Genomic DNA, 21,569 nt, shown 5'->3' on the forward strand with positions numbered 1-21,569 from the left:
GATAGATGCCTATAGGTATTATTATTGGCAGTATACAGATGACAAGCCCGAGGCTCGGGGGCTTAATAAATCTGCCAAGATCACAAAGGAATAAATGTTTTCCACCAGAAACAGGCCCATGCTTATGTGTCTACATGTTTTTCTCCCTCACTAGCCTTGGGGGCCTCAGAACCTAAATCCTGTTTGTACACTTCTGTACTAAGAGAATCTGACCAATTATAGATGGCCCTTGGTGGGTGCTCAGAAAATATTTGGGGAAGGAATTAATGATCGCATAAGTAAATAGATGCATGCATAGATGAATGGGAAATAAATGCTTTTCCCATTTAAACTGTGTCACAGGGACTCACCCGTAGGTTTCTCAATGTTTTGTTTTGTTTTTTTGAATTTCAAGGTGTATGGTCAGGACACTCAGGATGGCTGTTCTCTGGACATCCCCTGCTCGACTAGACTAGTGTCTGCTTCACCTACACCCTACTCACCTGACTGACGTTCTTACATACTTGCCCCAGGCTCCAGCTAATGACTGTCCTAGCTTTAGATCAGAACATCTCCACTCTGATAGCTTATCAAAGGGGCAGTGAGAAGCAGGCTGTCCCTCTGCTGGTTTCCCTGGTAACCAATGAGCCGACCTGATGTTAATTCCCCCTATAACTGGTGACCCTGCCCCCCACCCCAGCAAAGCCCGCCACCATGTTCTGCCCGCCATCTGCCACAGATGGTGGGGTCCTGCTCCAGGACCTTGCTTCAGACATGTAAGCTTCCTCATCCATTAAGCCACTGCTGTCTCTTGCTGACTCTGGGCTCTTTCTTTGGTGTTGAAGCTGGGCAAGCACAGGGCTTGCAGGCCTGTGTCGTGTGGCCCAACACAAGGCATCCTGGCATTTTGATTCACACAATGATATGTCATTTTACAGAAAACAGGATAAAAAGGAAAATTTTTCATATACTTCTATAACCCCAATACTTAAAGTTCCCTTTTAGCATTTTAGTGTATGTTTTTTTCCACCTTTGGACCAAAGAAAGTTCTTATTGCAATCTTACATGAAAATAATTTTCTAACTTGCTGTTTCACTTAATAGGACTATTTCATACAGCTCTTATTTTAATAATTTACTGGAACATGATCGATGTGCCACATAATGTGCTACTTAATCTTGTTTTTCAGAATGTGTCTATTTTTTCACCATTGTAAGTATTGTTGAACTAAATATTTTTGTGTATGTGAGACCAAGGTTTTCAGGGTTGGTGACTCTGATCATGGGATCATTTTTCTTTGAGAAGCACACAGTCCTTATAGTGGCCTCATTCTCAGCTTTTGCAGTGATGGACTATCATATTCAACTGAATGGCAAAGGTTTGATTAGACTGTGTAAAGAAAGATTATTTTGCCCATTCTGTACCATATGCAAGCCCTGTCCCGGTACCCGTACTGGACAGATATTCCACAGCTATATAGGAAAAGAGAAAGAAAGGAAGGAAGGAAGGAAGGAAGGGAGGAAGAGAGGGAGGGAAGGAGGGAGGGAGGGAGGGAAGGAGGAAGGAAGGGAGGGGAAGGGAGGAAGCATAAAGGGATGCAAGAAAATAATAAAGAGAAGAAAAGGAAAGGGGACATAAAAGGGAAGGAAAGAGAAAGAAAGAAGGGAAAAAAAAAAAACAGAGGGGAGCTAAGTATAATACATCAAAGTGAATAAAAAGAGAAAGAAAGAAATCAGCAAACCCACTCTTCTTTGTAAGATTTCTAGTATTCCAAATTATACGTCTCTAGCCACAACCATACCTTTTAGACATCAGCTTAGCGAGTGGCAAAAATCACAAGATAGGAAAGATTCAACACATTCTAGTAACTGCCCCCTACCTGGGAAACTCCTATAGACCAGAGCCTCCCATTTCAGAGAACACAGATCATGGCTAGCTTGGTTGCTGGCTTTTAGGCAACAACCACCTTTCTCTAGGAGAGCTAAATTTGCAAAAAAAAGAGGAGCGAACGCCGTACAGTGGCAGCTTGCCTTGACAAGATAAAACACAAGCAAACTGAATTAAACAAAAATTTCCTTTTTAAAAAATATTACATTTACCCGAGGAAACATACCTAAAAATTCAAGGGGGAAATGGAAATATGCATTTTGAAAAGGTATTGAAGGATGGCTAAGCATGGTCATTATGCAGCGATGGGCACATTCACAGACAGGGCGACCTCTGGCTGTTGTCAATGCATGATAAAGTTTATGCTATGCATGTTTGGTATTCAGAGAGCCAAAATATTGCCTTTACGATTTGGAAATGTCTGTCATTATCTTCACTGAACTAAACTTCTGATTCAATAAAAGTCCCCTTTTCCTTAGTGGCAATGCAATTGTAGCAGTCATTGAAAGAGCTGATTATTTACAGATAAAGTAAAAATTTCACATTTGACCAGAATTGGGCATATTCATACAGAACGTTACTTTTTACTCTGTATAGAGACAGAAACTAATGAGTGGCAATATTTTGTAGTGGCAAATTGTCTTCTTTCATGAATGGAAAACCAAATAATTTGTCATTGGTACAGTAATCGCTGATACTCGAAGAGTGTTGCTAAAAATGAGGTTTTCACAGTTGGTTTGAAAACTTCTTATACAATTTTTTATGTGTATTTCCTTACTTTAGGAAGGTAAAGGTTAATAGGTTTAATATTTTCACAAATTACCAACCAGTGGGTAAGAAGCAATACGATATACTATAGTTCTCATAATACTCTTTTGGATAAAAAATAAGGTCTTTTATGTTTCTATATTCTTGCTTTCATAATGGAGTGATAGTGGGGGAGTCTGAAAGCTAAGGGAGCAGGACTTGCTGCAGTTCCCAGCAGAGGGTTGTGGTAGAGATGAATCTGGAAATCAGACCCCACCCCTGGAGAAGACCTACACCTGGACAGAGACAGTTCTGAACAAACTTTGAATGTGACTGTCTGTCCCGAGCTCCCACCCTTGGCAGCACTCAGAGACACAAAACTGAGATACAGCCGTCAGTGAGTTAGCAACTGTGGCTCAGAGTTTTATATTGTGTTAGAGACAGAAGAAAAACGCTTGACCTACTTGGATCCGATAAGATGGAATCAGTTTTCGGCAGAAATTGATCACAACGGACTCCTTGGTAGCCTTCTTTGCACCTGAGAAAAGGGTAAACGACAAACATATGCAGGTGTTTGTGAATGGTTCGAGATTTCAACAAGCAAAGTAGCCACCAATTACATCACCGTGAGAACAGTACATTCGTGCTTTTGTATGGCTTGGTTCAGTCTGTTTCTAACATTGATAGTAGGTGAATTTTAGTCATGTCTGTGTAAAAAAACAGCACCACTTTGCTTTTATAGTTTTATAGGTAATATCTAATGAGCAAACTTAGTAGCAATGTAAGATGCCCCTCAGAGCAGTATGAATAATGGTTGCCCTCATAATTCTGCAGGATTCTTTATGCAACACACTGGTCTCTCAAAGACTGCAAATACCCCTTCGGAAAGCATCATATTGCAAGTGTTATTTTCCTAACAAAAAATCATTTTCTAACGTGATTGATCAAATATTATCAGTAGATCTGGGCTGTTTATTTTCCTCGTGTTTTACTAGTTTGTTCATTTGCTTATTTTACCTTTTTTTTTTTTTTAACTTAGCAATTCTTCCATCAGTGCCGCCTAACTGCTGGGTCAGAAATAGCAGCATTTATTTCAGATCTGCCAAGATCTGAAAGGCATCTATCTCTATGTGCAAGGCCTCTGTGCATTTTCTTTAAACTCACATTTTCCTCTCCTCATTTTTCTCTTTTATATTCAGCAAACGGGTGCAAAGTGCGTACTTTCTGCGAGGCAACTTTCCTAAGGTGGGTGCAATTTGGAGGCAGGGAATTTGCCTGAAAGCCCCTGCAATGGGGCATATCGCTTCAGCCCTGCCAGTCCACAGTCTTCTCACAGCTCGCTCAATCAAGGCTGCTTGGCCGCTTCGGACAGCCTCAGCTCATCAGCGGGCAGTTCAAGGAACAAAATACAGCTGAGGCTCCGCACGCCTGCCTCTGAGCAGTCTCTGTAAGCAGGGAGGTGGCATTTAGTATATCTGCTTGAAGCTTAATCTCTCATGCTCAAGTTAAGCAGGAGCACATCCATTGTTGCTTGTGGGATGAATCTGTCCTACTTACTGAGGAGGAAATCGTGCTGCTGGCATAAAAATCAGATTTAAAAAACAATCCTCTGGTTGTTAGAAATCGACAAAATCAACAAAAGAATTCAAAGAGATCGTTCTGTCAGAGATGGGAGCCGTGGATTCTTTCTTCAGAATATGCTTTGTTTTCTGAGTGTAATAAACACTTCATTAGATAAAGTCTATTGCAACTGGAGCAGTCACAGTGAAAGGCACCTAGGTAATTTTTCTACCTTTCATTGTGAGCTGAACTGGAATGCAGGTAACGGGGCAGGCTCTCTTTAGCACCTTTTTAAGCCTGGAACGCTGGAGTGGATTTGGCAATTTTCCCTATAGATTGAGAACAAAGACTTCTGACATATGGACACCCCAAATACCCAACAGCCTATTGAGAGAACTTGCTTAAGCAGACACATATTTTCAGAACCTTTTTAAAAATTCATTTATTGCACTTGAAATAAAGCAGGCATATCACTGGTTCGATAATGGTACAAAGTCAGAAAATACTTAAGACTGAAGCACATTTGTGATGAAGAAATAAATTCCTGTTCTCTGAAAGCTGCCCTAACATTGTTAGTTGGCCTTTATTCAAAATTACCTGAACCACAGTGTTTGGGTTTTCATTTTCTTGTAATGATGACTTAGGTGCTGGGTGGGTGCTGTAACATGCATTTATTTACTCCTGAGGTTTTTATTTCCAACATATGTGGGGGATTTTAAGCACACTTCACTCTTTGTATCTTCATTTAATATGAAAGCGGTATGCTAGGGAGATAGCTGCTTTTAAGGGGAAGTGCTTTTGTTTTGCTTTGCTTTTTAAGGGGTTTTTATCACTTAAAATGCATTATTCCGTTTGCGTGTGGAGAAGAAAATAAGGGACGATGTTTGAAATTTTTCTAGTCTTCAACTGATTTTCCATGACTTTGAGCCCACTCTGAAGTGTTCAGGCCTCATGGAGTATCAGGAAAATTGCACAGTGTGTTCCTTCATACTGCCTTCACACCTGTGTGCTGGTATGAAGATAAAAAAAGTGTGATGATGTTGGAGCAGCCTGGCCCAGGCTAGGAAACCTGCCGAGGGCTGTGACTGGCTATGCAGCAAAGCCCTGCTCCTTTGTTAAGGTGGCCGCGTCCCTGCTAATTGGTGCTGGATTTTCAGAATGACAAATTAAAATTTCCACTTAAAAATCACACGTCACCTTGATAAGTTCAAATCCATCCAAATTGGAAGACAAAATGTGGCCAGCAGGTAAAGCCAATGAGGTGGATTGAATTTATGACACTGTTAAGGAAATAAAGCAAAAGAAAAAAATGTCTAAGATGCACTTCTGTTGAACAGATTGGGTTTGGCAGACCTTCTGACAGTGTGATAAACAGCACATCTTTTGAGAAATATCACTGCATGTTTGTTTTGGTTTTTGTTAGTTGTGGGGGGATTTTGAGACAGCTTTTTAAGATTTTTTGTTTTCTGAGAGATACAGGTATATGAACAAGAGAAGTTCATATAACAGAAAGTTCTTTCTGTTCATCTTAAAGCATGACAGAATTAGTAAAATTTTACAAGTACATGTGTAATCTTTAAGGGTAAATACACGTTTGGAAAAAAAAAAAAGCACAAATCTTGCAATAACCAGGTTAAATACTCTATTATTTTTCTACTCTGCATTGCTTCAAAGCTCCACTAAATTCATCCACTGCCTGTTCTCTGAATTTATTTATCCCTGAGAAGGCTTGCATCATAGAAATTTTATTAAAAATATCAGTGTTCCCTGGTGGTCTTAACAGGTAAGTTTTGCTTCTACAACTAGATGGCCAAAGAACAGGATTAGAATAGAAAAGACAGCTACGGTTTATAAAGAGTTGGGTAACGAAACTGGGAGAAGCGTTATCCACAGCAGAACAACCACAAAGTCAACTCAGTCAGCAAGGGCTAAGAATTTTATTTTGAAAAAAAAATTAGTCTTAAATTCTGTGTGTTCACCTATTCTGAGATGAAGGACTTGTCACTTCAGAAATCAGTAAGTTCTTGATTGTGTTGTGTGTTTTGTTTATTTACAAATTTAAAAGGCAGTGGGGAAGGGCATCATTGAGGAGACAATGTCCAAAGCAGGGTAGGGCGGATGAGGGGTTGAAGAGAACCGTGGTGTGGTAACCCTGAATAAGGGAAACTGGTCCCTGGCAATGAAGTGGGGTCAGAAATTGGAGATTCTGAGCCCAGTTTAAGTGTCAGCAAAGTACCTCTCTTGGTGAGCCTCGGGGCCAAATCACGAACCAGGTCCCTCCCTTTCCACAGGGATAGGGCCAGCTGTATATTTTCAAATGCAGACCTCACTTTTTCTACTCCTTACATCCTTCTGATTTGGCCCTCATGCCCCTCCCACTTGTTCAGCTGTACCTAAAATAACAAGCCACCCCTTCTATTCATGTTTTCCCCTTCTACATCATCCCTGAAGAAAAGCCCAGTTTTAGAGAAAAGTTTTAAAAGGCAATTCTTGGGCAAAAGAAAAGAGAATAATCCTGGCAAAGATAAGAAAATACAAAATGCATGACTGTCAGCTAGAAGCTAATACTTGATTTCTCTAGGGTGTTAAAGCGAAGCAGTGAACCTAGCACTCAGCCTGGATGTGGAGGACCCCCAAGGAAGAGACCTTTTAAATGGTCAGCTCATTTGCTGATGTTCCCACAGAAATGGGCATCCTTTGGCCAGCTAAAAGTGGCTCCCATGGCCATCAGCCCACACTACTAACTTCAGACCATGCCCATCTCTTCTCTTACGATACTCACATGCCAATTTATTTCTTTGAACTCATTTTATGAATAGCAACAAATGAGAGCTAAGATTAATGACTTTGAGTGAAAATGAAAGAACTCTCACTTCTCACCAACAGCCTCCCTACATTTCCAGATTATTCTTCCATTTCTCCTGCTTCCTCCTGTTAGGAGAGCAAAGCAAAGCAAAGCAAAACAAAAACAAATAACACAAAAACTGTCCCATTGGGGGAACTATACTATCATCCTCTCAATCCTCATCTGTTGATTCCCTGGTCATTTACTCATTACTGGAAGATGTGATCATTGCTTCACCCCCTTCTTCTCCATTGCTACTCTGTCTTCACTGTCACAGTCTCTGTTATCTACATGGATGCTCAGCCAACACAATGTCTCTTATCACTTCTTCCTCAACTGTATCAGAATGATTAACAGTGTCGAGTTTATAGCCTCACTTCTTCACTTAGTATTTGCATGGATATACTTTACGCAAACCTTTTAATATCCCTGTTCCCCACTTTAAACCCGAACAAAATGGGAATGATACCAGGAAGGAGAAAAAATAAACAAGCACGCGTGGTTGAAATTACATACATGAATTTTGGCCATTCTTATGCTTAGGGACCTTCTACCTCGCGTATTTGCAGAGATGCATTTTACATAATTTACAGAGAGAAATATATGGAGGTTAGAAAAATGTTCAAATGTTTGCTTCAATCCTGGTGTAGGGCCAGGTCTCTGCATACATTTTAGAGAAAGTATACATGCTTCCTTCTTGGAAACTTAATTTTAGACATAAAATTCAAACTAGCAGAAATCAATTAACTTCACAAGAGAAATGGTGGCAAACTGTATGGTTTCTTTCCTGACTGTACCAACTTTTACTCATAGACCAAAAAATGGTAGTTACTCTTTGGTGTTACAGGAAAGTAGACACTTTGTCAGTGATATACAAGTCTGCCAATTTTAAGGGGCCTATTAAATGCTGATTTGATAAAAGAACAATCCCTCCAGTTTGGCAATTATCTCCTGCCAATTCTCCTCAGCCTCAATGTCAGCCCTTGGTTGGGAAAAATGGAAAAATCATCAGGCGTTTAAACATTACATTTGAGAGCAGGGTGGTTTGGAGAACAGCCTGGTTTTAAATCCAGGATCGGCTATTTACTAGCTGCTTAGCCTTCCTCTGCCTCCTTTTCTTCATCTGTAACTTGGAGATAATAATAGTTGCTCCCTCCTAGCATTATTATTAGGAATAAATAACACCTGTTGTTCATGGTAAGCACTCAACACGTGTTAGTTTTTTAAAAATATTCTTTGAATTTGGAATCATCATCCCAGCTTTTCAAGTGAGGAAACGGAGGTTCAGAAAGGTTAAGCATCTTGTTCCAAAATCACACAGCCAGTGAGTACTTGAACTAGGTACACACTCAGCTGGAGTTGACTTTAAAGTCCTTGCTTGATCTGTGGCACTTTCTGACATTCTTCATGGAAATTCAGTAGATACATAAATCATCGTTCACCCAGGTATCTTTCCTAAGATTAGTATTTAAAAATATGGTCCAAATATCATGAACTGAAGCCATGATTTATGGTAAGAATTAAAGACCTAGATTTGTAAGTTATTATCCAATTTCAAAATGTTCTTAAGCAAACCATGTCACAGAGGCTGGTCACTGATTTAAAGGCAAATGTTCCTAGCTTTGTGTTAATTTAAGGGGTATTCACTAACTATGGACCTTTAGGAGTACCACTCTTAAAGAACGACATTTCTTGATTGTGGACTGTCCTCAGTTTAATAAAAAAGAAAAAGAAAATGAAAAAAGAAAGAAAGAAAAAAAACCAGAAACAAAACAAACAAAAACAGAAGATACAGTTTCAACAAGGTGAATGAATTGCCCAGCATGGAAGAGATGGGGTGTTCTGGAGCCAGAATCCCAAACCAGGTCTCTATCTGAATGCAAATGTGTGCTGGGGGGACCAGAAACTTTTCTAGCTAAGGATCTGCAGCCTAGAGTTATAGGCTCAAAAATTATTAATGGTGTTAGAACAAATTCCCTTCCCTGCCACTCACTGCTGAAACTGAGATCTAGGTTTTGCTATGGAGAATACTGTGACACTGATTAAGGTGTAAGTTTTCTTTAGCTGAATTTAGAACTTAATTAAGTGGTCTTATTTAAAAGGAGCACTAATTAAGACAGCAAGATCTTTAAGTTAATCAACTGGAATTAAATTTACCTGTAGCCTGGCTGTAGGTACAGTCTTTCTAAAATCCTTTGAACTACAGATGGAAGAATTTAGAATCAGATTATTTTAAATTGCAGAGCAACAACTGTCTTCAAACGCATGAGGGTCCTCCAATGTGTTATCAACAGCTTTCAAATAGATCACAAATTCCATGGCTGAGGAAACTGTTGCTTATGTCACTCACCTTACAACCATGATTATTCTTGCTAATGAAGCTATACCTGCAATTTTCAGAAAATGTAATAATTTTTAAAATTTCCCCTTAGCAAAGTTTGAATTCAAAAGTAGATGGAGGCCAATTACTTCATCATGAGTCTGATATGATTTCAGAAGTGAATCTGAAAGCATCTGCTCAAATTCAGGAGGTGTGTTGCATTCAGTTACTATTTGAGCCCTAAAGACGAAAAGGAAAAGAATGATTTCAAGTCTGAGACATTAAAAAAATATAAGAAACATGTGTTTCCTCAACTGCAAGTTCCTCTCAACCATGTGTAAACATTAGGTTCCTGGTCCAGCAGTCACCCATACACTTCACTGGTCAATTTTAGTACCAGAGGGACAGAACCTGTTTACATCATCCTCTTACTCCCATATATGGTAATTCACTTTTGAACAATCAGTGGCTAAGGAGTTCTCAGGTCAGTCTGAATAAATACCTTGGCCTTTATAGAAATTTCTGACCCTATCAAGAGCCTCACTCAGCCTTACTACTTCATTAACAAAATTAAAACACATAACATGACGTGAAGGTACTGCGCAGCTTAGAGTGCATAGCAATAGTACCCAAAGCAGCTATGTGGGCTGAAAAAGCCATTCTATCTAACTTAGCTTTGATTTTTACTGCATCTAAAAGAAAAAAGAATCCCTTTTTAGGCTAAGAAGGTAAATTAAGAAGTAATCTATTGGCCTTCTTGCAGGAAGACTAATTTCAATATCACATTAGAGGTAGTAAAATAATCACTGTCTTTATTAAGAGCAAAAGGGTTAGGGAATAATAATGACAAGTGGAGGATAGATGGAATTTTGCTTTATAAATTCAAATTGAGAAAATGTTATGTTATTAGTTTCCTAGTATACACAAATTCTAACATGACGAACATGAGATTCTAGCTTTCAAGGGAGGTAGCCTGTTATGGTGGAAAAGGTATGTCCTATGGATGCAGAATGACCCCTAATTCTGCCACTTAGAGGTATGACAGAGGTCAGTGACTGACCTCTCTAAGGTCTCAGGTGCTCATCTCTAAGTGGGGTTTTGAGCCTTGATTTCGTGTGTGCTCTGTGCACATCGCACACACACAGACACAGACACACATTGCCCCCAATGCTTATAAATATGTTTAGTAATCAGAAAATTTAGGCAGATAATTAAGGTTCTAACATTAAAGTCAGAGGACAGTCATGCTCCCTTCCCCCACTTCTTTAGTTAATTCAAAGTTCCCATGACTGCCTTTGATAGTTCCCAGCCAACAATGGACTGGGATTTATTGTCCCAACTACTCCCTATGATTCCTCTTTATTCTTTTCACTTAAGATGTCGCTAAGATTGTGAGATTAGCCAATCACAGACTTTCTCTGAGGCTTAAGGTTCAACTATTAGCAGATTCCTTCACTTTTCTCTCTCTACTTTCTTGAAATTAGAAGTGTAATTGACTCACATGTTGAGACTAGTCAGTGGAAGAAAAGTGACGACCGTCTTTCCCAGCTTTCCCAGTTCAGCGAGAAATGTAAAACTGAGACAGAAGGAAAACATGCTAAACTTGCCATTTTAGTCAACTTGGGCTGCCAGAGAAACATATCACAGACTGGGTGGCTTAAACAAGAGAAAATTATTTTCCCACAGTTCTGGAGACTAGAGGTCCAAGATCAAGGTGTCAGCAAGGTATGCGTCTGGTGAGGGCTCTCCCTTTGGGTTGCAGATGGCTGCTTTCTGTTACCTCACATGGTGGAGAGAGAGAGATTGATCTGGCTCTCCCTCTTCAACCTCTCTCTGCCACTTCTTCGAAGGCCACCAATCCTATCAGAATAGGACTCCACCTGTATGGTCGCATTTAACCTTAATTATCTCTAAAAGACCCTATCTCCAGATACAATCACACTGGAATTTAATGCTTGAACATACGAGTTTTCAGAAGACACAATTCAGTCCATAACCGTTACTAAGCTGGGTAACATAGCTATAGAGTAGCAGAGACCAGCATTTGGATTCTCCCGTATTTAGGGTTTCCAGATAAAATAGAGAACACCCAGTTAAATCTGAATTTCAAACATATTGTTTTTACATCAGTGTGTCCCACATGTAATATGTGGGACATACTTATACTAAAAATGTATTCATTATTTATCTGGCATTTAAATTTAACCGGGTGTCCTGTATTTTATTCCCTAGATCCGGCAACTGTACCTACATGAGAGTAAAAGCAACTGAATAGTCAGAGAAGTAAGAACCATCAATAGGAACACCTAGATTAAAGTTAATGTATAATATTTTTGCTATCACTATATCTTGTTCTGATAAATTTAGCAATCTCTTGTTTTAAGGATAAGGAGCCTGGGCACATTACATTTATTTCTATCAACCATGCAAGGGACATAATGAGCTCACAGAGTCTGGAGGAGGAGAATAGGAATTTCAATAGCTAGTTCTGAAATGGCCAAAGCGCTGAAAGGCTACTTCCAGAATGTGGTGAAGATCAGATGAAGTAATGTTGTTTGTAAACGTTAGGTGCAGATCTGTGACTTGATCATGTGAATCACTAGCTACTCTTTTGCATAAATTCTGAATAAACTGTAAGAGCATCCTGGCCAGGAGCCCAAGTAATACCAAAGGAAGAAAGAGGGCCCATTCTCCCTCCTTCATTCTGCAGCTCACTTTACTTAGGATCATTTCCATACTGAGGCACTCACACGCTGTTGAATTTGAAAAGCGGTGAACACAGATGTGGAATACAGGGCAACGCTAACCTAAAATCAAAGACACAACGTAAGAAGAGGCTCCTCTGGAGGAGTGTGATGTCCTTTCTGGAATTCACTGCTCTCAGAAGGAGACAGTGAGAGAGCATGATATCAACAAGAGATCAAACAGACCAGCCTTGTTCCTTGCCTGGGTAGTGTGGGTGATTCCTGAAGCAAAGCCATACACAGCTTGATAAGGAAGAGTGAAAAGAAAAGAAATCTGAGACATACATCTTATTTAAAAGGCATCTTTATGATTGGCATTAGAAAGCAGAGAAGGAGCTCATTAGCAAAAGAACTGATAAAACCACTCACAGCATGCTTCAAAATGAAGCGGTAATAATTATTGCCTCTCTAAGAAAGGGGGCAAAATACCCACAAAATGTCATTCACAAATCTGTTTGCAGACATCACAGAGCAAGCTGCAAAAAGTCCCACAGCTTTCAGATTTAATTAAATGAAGAAAGCAAAAAAAAAAAAAGACTCTTACAGCTCACATGCCTGGATCATAGAAATTCTACGTGAAACATGATTTTTTTAAAAGCCATTTTAGAAACCCCTAGAGTTTGCTGAACCCTCATTCAACAGCATAATTTCCCCTGTTTCTCCCAGGATATTGTACAATCCACGAACGGTGCAGCGTTTCTGCCGGCTAAAGGAAGTGGGCAGCTTTGATCCGAATTACAATAATATATCTCCTTTGTGTGATAAATGATTTACTGCTGAGGATAAATGGATATAATCTTTCATTATGTATGACATTCATCAGCAACAAGGAAGCTTTGGACTGAATGGAAAGTGATTTCATATTAAAAGCCTCATGCAACTCAGACTGAGATGAAAGTGGGGTCTTGCCTTGAAAAAAAAAAAAAAGGCACAGGCTTGTAAGTTTAAATGGATGCTCAGTCTAATATAATTGTTACTGTAAGTTTGAAAATCTGTCAGGAGGAAACCAGGGAAATATGTAACTAGATCAACCTCAGTTTTGCACAAAAAAGCCCCATTTCTTAACCATATTATGCTACTTACTGAAATGTATCATTAAGTTTAACTTTGAGAACTGAGTGTAGTGACAGAACCAGGTAGGGAGGAGGGAGTAGAAGTGGGGGGTTGTGTAAGTGACTTAAATTCCCATGATTATGGAAAGTCAATGTATCATAACTAAAGTAGATAAAGAAACAGAGGCTTAATATGTTATTTAGAGATATGAAGTTAACAAGCAGGAAAATACCAAATGAAAATGGTTTACTAAGCACGTCCAAGTGTTTGGGGAGGGGTGCATGCTGGGGGAATCGCATGGGGAATTAGTGCAAAAGGATAAGATCAAGGCTGGCGGCTTTTCATTATAAGCACATTTGTATTTTTTATTTAAAAAATATATACACTTAGATGATGAAGTCATGTAAGTAGAGCAAATCATTTAATTTTAAAAATGATTCAGGGCTTCCCTGGTGGCGCAGTGGTTGAGAGTCCGCCTGCCGATGCGGGGGACACGGGTTCGTGCCCCGGTCCGGGAAGATCCCACATGCCGCGGAGCGGCTGGGCCCGTGAGTCATGGCCGCTGAGCCTGCGCGTCCAGAGCCTGTGCTCCGCAACGGGAGAGGCCACAACAGTGAGAGGACCGCGTACCGCAAAAAAAAAAAAACACTGGTCGCCAGGGGTTGGGTTGGGGGTTAAGAAATGAATAGGCAGAGCACAGAGCATCATCCAGTGCTCTTCCTGCTATTTCACATTTCCTCTTAAAAAGAAAAGAAATTCCTAAATCTACATGCTATCTCTGATGCCAATGTTTTAGTCATTCCAGTGAAAGCATATGTTTTGTTGGAGATCAGTCAGCACAGTACAACTGGCTAGAGTTCTGGTAACCAAGCAAGGTCAGGAAGAGGTGGTGATATCAATGTCCCTAGCTTGGACAAGATCAGATAGTGAAATATGTTCTAAAGCTGAATGTCATATGGAAAGTGGGAAAATAACACAATGGCACGGGTAAGGATGGGTAAGCTAGAGAAGACATAGGAGGGGGCATATTCTTCCTAATGGTGACATGGGTAAGATTCTTGACCTTTAATTGAAACGAAGGAATATGCAATCTGGTACAGGTAGGTTGACAAAAATTAAGGAACCGTCCACAGTCAGCAAATTCAAAACAGAATTCAAAGGAATGTTATTTAACTGGAGTGTTTGGTAAGTTGAAATAGAAACTCAGTAGGTGAGCAGTGACTTGAAATCGATAAAATATGATTATGTTCTAAAAAGAGAGAGAGAGATTCAGTTAATCAGGTTATGGGTGATGTATCTGATATTCCTGTATGTGTTTTACCTAGGAATAAATCCAGGAGAAAGTGCTATCAGAAAGCGCTTCTGCATCTTGTAGTGTAATGGATGAGCAATCTGGGCTCCTAGAAGACTTCCTCTGCTCAGAGCACAGTGCTGAGAGATTTACAAAGGTTAGACAAAGTAATCCTCATGAAACTGATAAAAAGGAGATGGGGTTAACACTCTTTTATAGATGAGGAGATTGAAGTTTTAGAGAAATTAACTTCTGTGTCCCAGGACACATGGAAAGTATGTGTTAGAACTTGGATTGGACAAGTTAAACCAACACTAGAGATCGTATTTATTTCTCTACCCCGTGTCGTCTGTGACTGTTCAGATTGTGTTATGTATCTATTTAAAGGGCTCTACTTCATTAACTACTTTTTGAGGAGGAGAGGACCTATCATTTTATGCTTATGGTACGAATAAAGATAAAAGCGAAACTAAGAGTTTAACGATTTGCCCACAGTTATATCATGGCATAATTGAATTAACTTGAAAAAGCGTAAAAGAAAAATACAGTGATATTTAATGTGGCTTTTTTTAAAAATGTAGACTCAATAATATATTATCACATTCTAATCTCTCAATTCATATGCTCATTCAAAATTATATATATTGAGAAAGAAAAAGTTGGTATATCTGAAAGCAGAAACCTCTTTAAATATTTGAAACCAGGAAATTTAATAGACGATTGATCACATGAAAGAAAGGGTAAGAAGCTAAAGGAAGAACAATAGGGTCACACAGGAATTGACAACAACATGAAATCACTCTCACCCCTAGGCTGAAGGGATAAAGTCTGAGTCCAGGAAACTAGGATAAATCCAGTGGGTCCATCAGACCAGAGCTGGAACCCTAAATGAACCTAGCTGCTGCTGGAAATAAACCGGGAAACAGAGAAAACAGAAGGTAGAGAGAGAGAGAGAGAGAGAGAGAGAGGAAAAAATAGAACAGGAAATAGAGTCCTGCCTTCCAATTTAGTGCTTCCTACCAGCCAACTCCACTCAGAAGCCATTGGTCCAGACAGCCTAAGAAATGTGGTTCTGAAATAGAGAAAAGAATAAAAGATGGGCAGAGTATAGATGTAAAGCAAACAGGTAACCGATCAGTTGAGTTGGTTATACATGGGGTACACACTCTAGATAGCACACAATTAGGTATATATCCACATATTTATACCTATATAACACAAACACCCATGCAATTTAACACGAGCAGCAGAAGGCCATTATCCCCAATCATTCTAGACAACAGAAATCTTACTAAACTTGTAAAAACTATACTATTAAGCCTTTGCATCAGTCTTCACTAGGAATCTTCCCTACTCTTTCCAGTCTACACCCACCTCTACCACAAACACTCACGGGCACCTAAATGCACATGCACGGGCCCAAACTCTCCCGTTCACATCCTGCTCACAGCACCTTGAAGGGTATAATTCACCCCTCTGGGCGCTCATTTCCTCCTCTGCCAACAGGGCTAATCGCCCTGGCCTGGTGCACAAAAGAGAGCCGTACCTATTAATTTACGTAAAGCTCATAAACTCTCGTGAAGATGAAAAGCTCTAGTTTTCTCATTCTGTTCCTTTGCTTCAAATAAAAAAGCTACCTTATATAAAGGTTTCTGGGGGATTTACAACAGACTTCTATCTAGAAAAAGTTGTACCACAATTACAAATTTAATGACCTACTCTAAAAACTCCCAAGGCTACGACATAATTAGTTCATTTTATAATCAGTACTTAAAAAAAATCATTTGTCAGAAGTAAATAAGAAGTGACTGGGGCTCTTGGAAGTAATCTACATTATTTGATGCAGAAAAGGGAGAAGTCATATTTATCAAGTACTTACAGTTTTTCAGATTCTGTGCTAGGCACTTTACACAATTACCTATATATTCCACCCAGGATTTTTATGTCAGCATTGTTTTATTTGTGGTTTTAAAGGCGAAAAATAGAGGTTTGGAATGATTAAGTAATTTGATCAAGTCACAGAGCTAGTAAGGTTTGAAGTTGTGATTTGTGTCCAGGGCGTTTTGCCAGTGACTCTTCATTGCTGAACACTGGAAAGCTTGTAACTTACTTTTCCTGAGCCCACAGCTGTCAACTCCTATATTAGAACCTTTAGTGTCAATAGTAACTTTTGCTACAAACAGGAAGTAGACATTGAACAGTAGAAGAGAAGTAATCAGAATCAAGAAGGCTGCCCTGTTGTTAGTACAAAGAAAACACACCTAGAATAGGTTTACTTGCAGACAGCACCCTTTAATAGGGAAACTGAAAATAAATTATTTAGAAGAACATGTTGATGAATGGCAGAACTGGAGACAGTCTACTTTGAGGGGAGGAAAGTGGGGTTGTCATCACAGAGCTGACGACTAGCTTGGGACACTTGTTACGGGAGGCCTTGATGTATACAACGACCTACCAGTGAGTGGGAGTGGAAGGGACTAAGATGCTGGCTCACTCTAAGGAAAAACTTTTTTTTTTCTACATCTTTATTGGAGTATAGTTGCTTTACAATGGTGTGTTAGTTTCTGCTTTATAACAAAGTGAATCAGTTATACATATACATATGTCCCCATATCTCTTCCCTCTTGCGTCTCCCTCCCTCCCACCCTCCCTATCCCACCCCTCTAGGTGATCACAAAGCACCGAGCTGATCTCCCTGTGCTATGCAGCTGCTTCCCACTAGCTATCTATTTTATGTTTGGTAGTGTATATATGTCCATGCCGCTCTCTCACTTCGTCCCAGCTTACCCTTCCCCCTCCCCATATCCTCAAGTCCATTCTTTAGTAGGTCTGTGTCTTTATTCCTGTCTTACCCCTTGGTTCTTCATGACCTTATTTTTCTTTTTTTTGATTCCATATATATGTGTTAGCATACGGTATTTGTTTTTCTCTTTCTGACTTACTTCACTCTGTATGACAGACTCTAGGTCCATCCACCTCACTACAAATAACTCAGTTTCGTTTCTTTTTATGGCTGAGTAATATTCCATTGTATATATGTGCCACATCTTCTTTATCCATTCATCTGTTGATGGACACTTACGTTGCTTCCATGTCCTGGCTATTGTAAATAGAGCTGCAATGAACATTGCAGTACATGACTCTTTTTGAATTATGGTTTTCTCAGGGTATATACCCAGTAGTGGGATTGCTGGGTTGTATGGTAGTTCTATTTGTAGTTTTTTAAGGAACCTCCATACTGTTCTCCATAGTGGCTGTACCAATTCACATTCCCACCAGCAGTGCAAGAGTGTTCCCTTTTCTCCACACCCTCTCCAGCATTTATTGTTTCTAGATTTTTTGATGATGGCCATTCTGACCGGTGTGAGATGATATCTCATTGTAGTTTTGATTTGCATGTCTCTAATGATTAAGGATGTTGAGCACTGTTTCATGTGTTTGTTGGCAATCTGTATATCTTCTTTGGAGAAATGTCTATTTAGGTCTTCTGCCCATTTTTGGATTGGATTGTTTGTTTTTCTGATACTGAGCTGCATGAGCTGCAGGAAAGACTTTTAAACGCATCCCTACAGAAGTGGAATGTTACTTCAGTGGCCCAAAACCACTTGGTTGAAAAATTCAGTGTTCCTGTATACTCAAATTACTCAAAACCTGCTCTGTTTGGAGATGATGTAAGAGTTTTCTCTTATGCGTAAGTCAATATTTTTCTACAAATCAGTGACATTGGATGAGTACATTGAAGCAGCAGCAGATGCCAAAACATTTGCTTATAGAGTATTCCATCTTTAACCATCATGCTCACTGTTCTATATGAGAAATTATTTACATAATACAAAGCTCACAGTTTAGGATGAAGCATCAGATGAACCAAACTATTTCTAGATGCAAAACTTACTAAATTTCAATACACCTTTATATTTTTTAAGGTATTATGTTTTTTCCCTTTATTTTGATTAGGATTTGTTCCTGAGTTTAGCCCACATTAACTAATGAAAGAACTAGTAGAAACTAGTTCTAATTTTAAAATATGTGATTTCATATTCATAAATTTATTTTCATTGATTACCTAGAAACCAGTTTCCTCAATAAAAATATTTTTGAAAGGTACTTGCTTTAAAATTTCATAATTTGAACATCTATATTCTTGTGAACAAACCATTTAAATTTCCTGTTATAGAGTAAGTTGTTTTGATTACCAGCCCACTAGTTGTTCTCTATGGATCCTTTAAATTATGCATAAACACCTTTGCAATCAATGGTAATCAGTTTCCACCCTAATTTGCTTCCATGATGTTATCAGACTTGGAATAGCTATAGTGTTGGAATCTCTAGAGCCTGTGATTTCTTTTTAACAGCTTTCCTCAATAATTTTAAGTGCCTTTCTTGAAATGAATTAGCTTCAGTTTCGTATGGACAAAGAAAAGTTAGTTTCATCAGGTGTTACTGAAGCTGAGTTCAATTTTAGTTATCATTAGCAGGCCACATGGGACCTCTATGTCTATACCTCTCTTAGAGGACTTCTACAGGGTGACCAATCATCTAGAAACGGGTGTGCTCTGAGTCTCAGAACCAATGCTTTCGTGAAGAAGGATGTAAGTGATTCTCTCTCTCTCTGAGGTTCCCATCTGCCTTAATCTGAGATATATGGAGGGGTGTGCGTGTGTGTGTCTGCGTGTGTGTATACGCACACACGTGCATACTTGGGTTTGAGTTCAAATAACAATTTTCATGTGAAAGCATATATCTGTGTATGATATGTGTGTGTGTTTATTATTTTCTCCATGGTGGTTTGGAGGCTGGGTGGGGTGGTGCTGAGGCTGGAAGCAAGGAACACAGCTTGAGGTGACTGTAGTGGTCCTGGTAGAACACCAGACTGTGGCATCACGGTTCCCCACCCACACTGGAAGCCAGAGACAAGCAGATTCCCACTAGCTCTTCTGCTTTTTTAAGAAGAATTATGTCACTTTATCTCAGTGCTATACAATAGGAGAAGATAATATTTCCTCTTAGAATATATGCATGCTTAATAACAGCTAGAAACAGGAAAGATACAATGCGCCACCTTGGAAGGTAATGTACTTTCTGTCACTATAATACTCAAGCAGAGGTGGGATGACAACTTGTCAGGGATGCCACTGGAAAGAGTCAAGATTCACACTCAGGTCTCGAAACTCCTAAATCTGTCCTCTTTTTCCTCAACTCTACTCAAAAAATATAGTCTCACTATTGAGACGCTAAATAGTGGTGATGATGCTGAGGGGAGTTACAAAATGAACTTCTCCTTTCTATTTAATATTCAGAAAATCAAAGATAAGCACTTGGAGTGAAAGGGCTACATTTTATTTTTCATTTTGATGTTTAAGAATACACAGTCAGGGGCTTCCCTGGTGGCGCAGTGGTTGAGAGTCCACCTGCTGATGCAGGGGACACGGGTTCGTGCCCCGGTCTGGGAAGATCCCACATGCCGCGGAGCAGCTGGGCCCGTGAGGCATGGCCGCTGAGCCTGCGCGTCCGGAGCCTGTGCTCCGCAGCAGGAGAGGCCACAGCAGTGAGAGGCCCGCGAACCGCAAAAAAAAAAAAAAAAAAAAAAGAATACACAGTCAGAAATACTATAAAATAAAATGTAGTTCACAGATGTTAATAATCAAGAAATGTGAACTTTTCTCAGTGTCATGTCAGTGAGCCACTGATTTGATTGGTAGGGAAAAGAATCATTTAAATATACTTAAGAGCTAGTGAATAAGAACTATATACATTGCTGATTGAAAAACCCTCCTCAGATATACCACAATGTTCTTCCTATTAGACTATCTGCAAATGACATCACTTCCTGTTTACACTGGGTCATGTTCTGACCTTGTGTGAAACCCTGATCTTTAAATTACTGCATGATATATTCCATACCCAGGGAGAATCAAAGGTAATCCTAGTTAAACTGAAAAGGGTAAGGCACATTTTATATAAAATAAATAGTTGATGTAAATCAGAAGAAAAAAAAATTTGGCATTTTAGGAAGAATAAAAATAAATGCAAAGAAAAATAATTACTAAAGAAGCATGAGGCAGGGTAACTTCCACAGTATGCTTTTCTTTGTCCCTAAAACAGAGTTGGTTCTGCAGCTGCTCACGCCGGGCATCTTAGCGTGGGAAGGGAAGTTCACTTTGTCAGAGGAGCATTCCATTCCCATTTTCAGGAAAAAAAAATGAGAGTTGAAATGTCTACTGTTTATCAGAGGTAAGAATCAAGAGGCACAATACTAAACAAATCTAAACCATGGCAAACCTTAGGGTAGCGATATTCATTTTGAGTGGGTCTGGTGTAGAGCGTCAGGTTTAACATTAGCCAGTCTTAAAATACAATTTGTTTTTTTCATAGGGAGGTCCACAGTGGTCCCCAGTCCTTTAATAACCCTTCATAAAAAAAAAATCAGGTCCTCAGTATGGATTCAATAAATTCTCTGCATTAATATTCTTTTGGATATCCTCAAAACTTTTCACTCTCAGGGCAATGTGAGGACAGTTTGATTTCTTTATGTAAGTTTTCTCATTTGAGAGAAATATTCATAGTCAGGGGTGCCGTATCCTTGAATGGCTCCAAGATCCTTTCTGTTGCTCAAGGAAGAGCTCTGGCAGCATCCATGACCCACTTCGTCTCCAACACCTTCTCCAAAGGCAAGAAAGGTGTCAGGCTTTAGCGTGAACTCTGGGGAGATCCTAGCACTTCTTCCCACCACCACTGCTACAACTCTTCCATGGATTCCTGAAATGCCCCTTTCCTGGTCTCTATGCTTTTGCCCTGGCTCCTTAATGACTATTCTCAACACAAAGATCAGATAATCCTTTAAAAATATAAGTCATATTATCTTACTCCTCAGAGAAACTCCCCAAGTCATGAAAACGAAAGACAGAGTCCTTTAATGATGAATAAGGTCCTCCTCTTGTCCTCCTGTCATCCCTCTAAGGTGTTTTTTTATGATTCTTCCCAAACCATACCACTCCAGTCACAGCAGCCTCCTTGAAGTCCGTCAAACACATCAGGAACATTCTCATGTTCCCTCTGCCTGGGATGCTCTTTCTGGCATCTCTGTGGCAAGTCCCCTCATGTCCTCAAGACCTGGCTCAGGCGGCACCTCCACAGTGAGCC

The 21,569-nt window shown here is 39.6% G+C and overlaps 1 protein-coding gene across 9 annotated transcripts in view; it reads right to left on the minus strand.

Annotated features, from left to right (window-relative positions):
• NRG3 (neuregulin 3) overlaps positions 1-21,569 on the minus strand; it is a 1,065,324-nt gene that overhangs the window by 242,402 nt on the left and 801,353 nt on the right. For all 9 annotated transcript variants that reach the window (XM_079899415.1, XM_079899414.1, XM_079899409.1 and 6 more), the window contains exon 3: positions 3,078-3,151. In XM_079899415.1, the coding sequence (XP_079755541.1) occupies positions 3,078-3,151 (74 nt within the window). The remainder of the gene's footprint in view (positions 1-3,077; positions 3,152-21,569) is intronic.

The sequence above is a fragment of the Stenella coeruleoalba genome (genome assembly GCF_951394435.1).
Source record: "Stenella coeruleoalba genome assembly, chromosome: 16".
Lineage (NCBI taxonomy): Eukaryota > Metazoa > Chordata > Mammalia > Artiodactyla > Delphinidae > Stenella > Stenella coeruleoalba.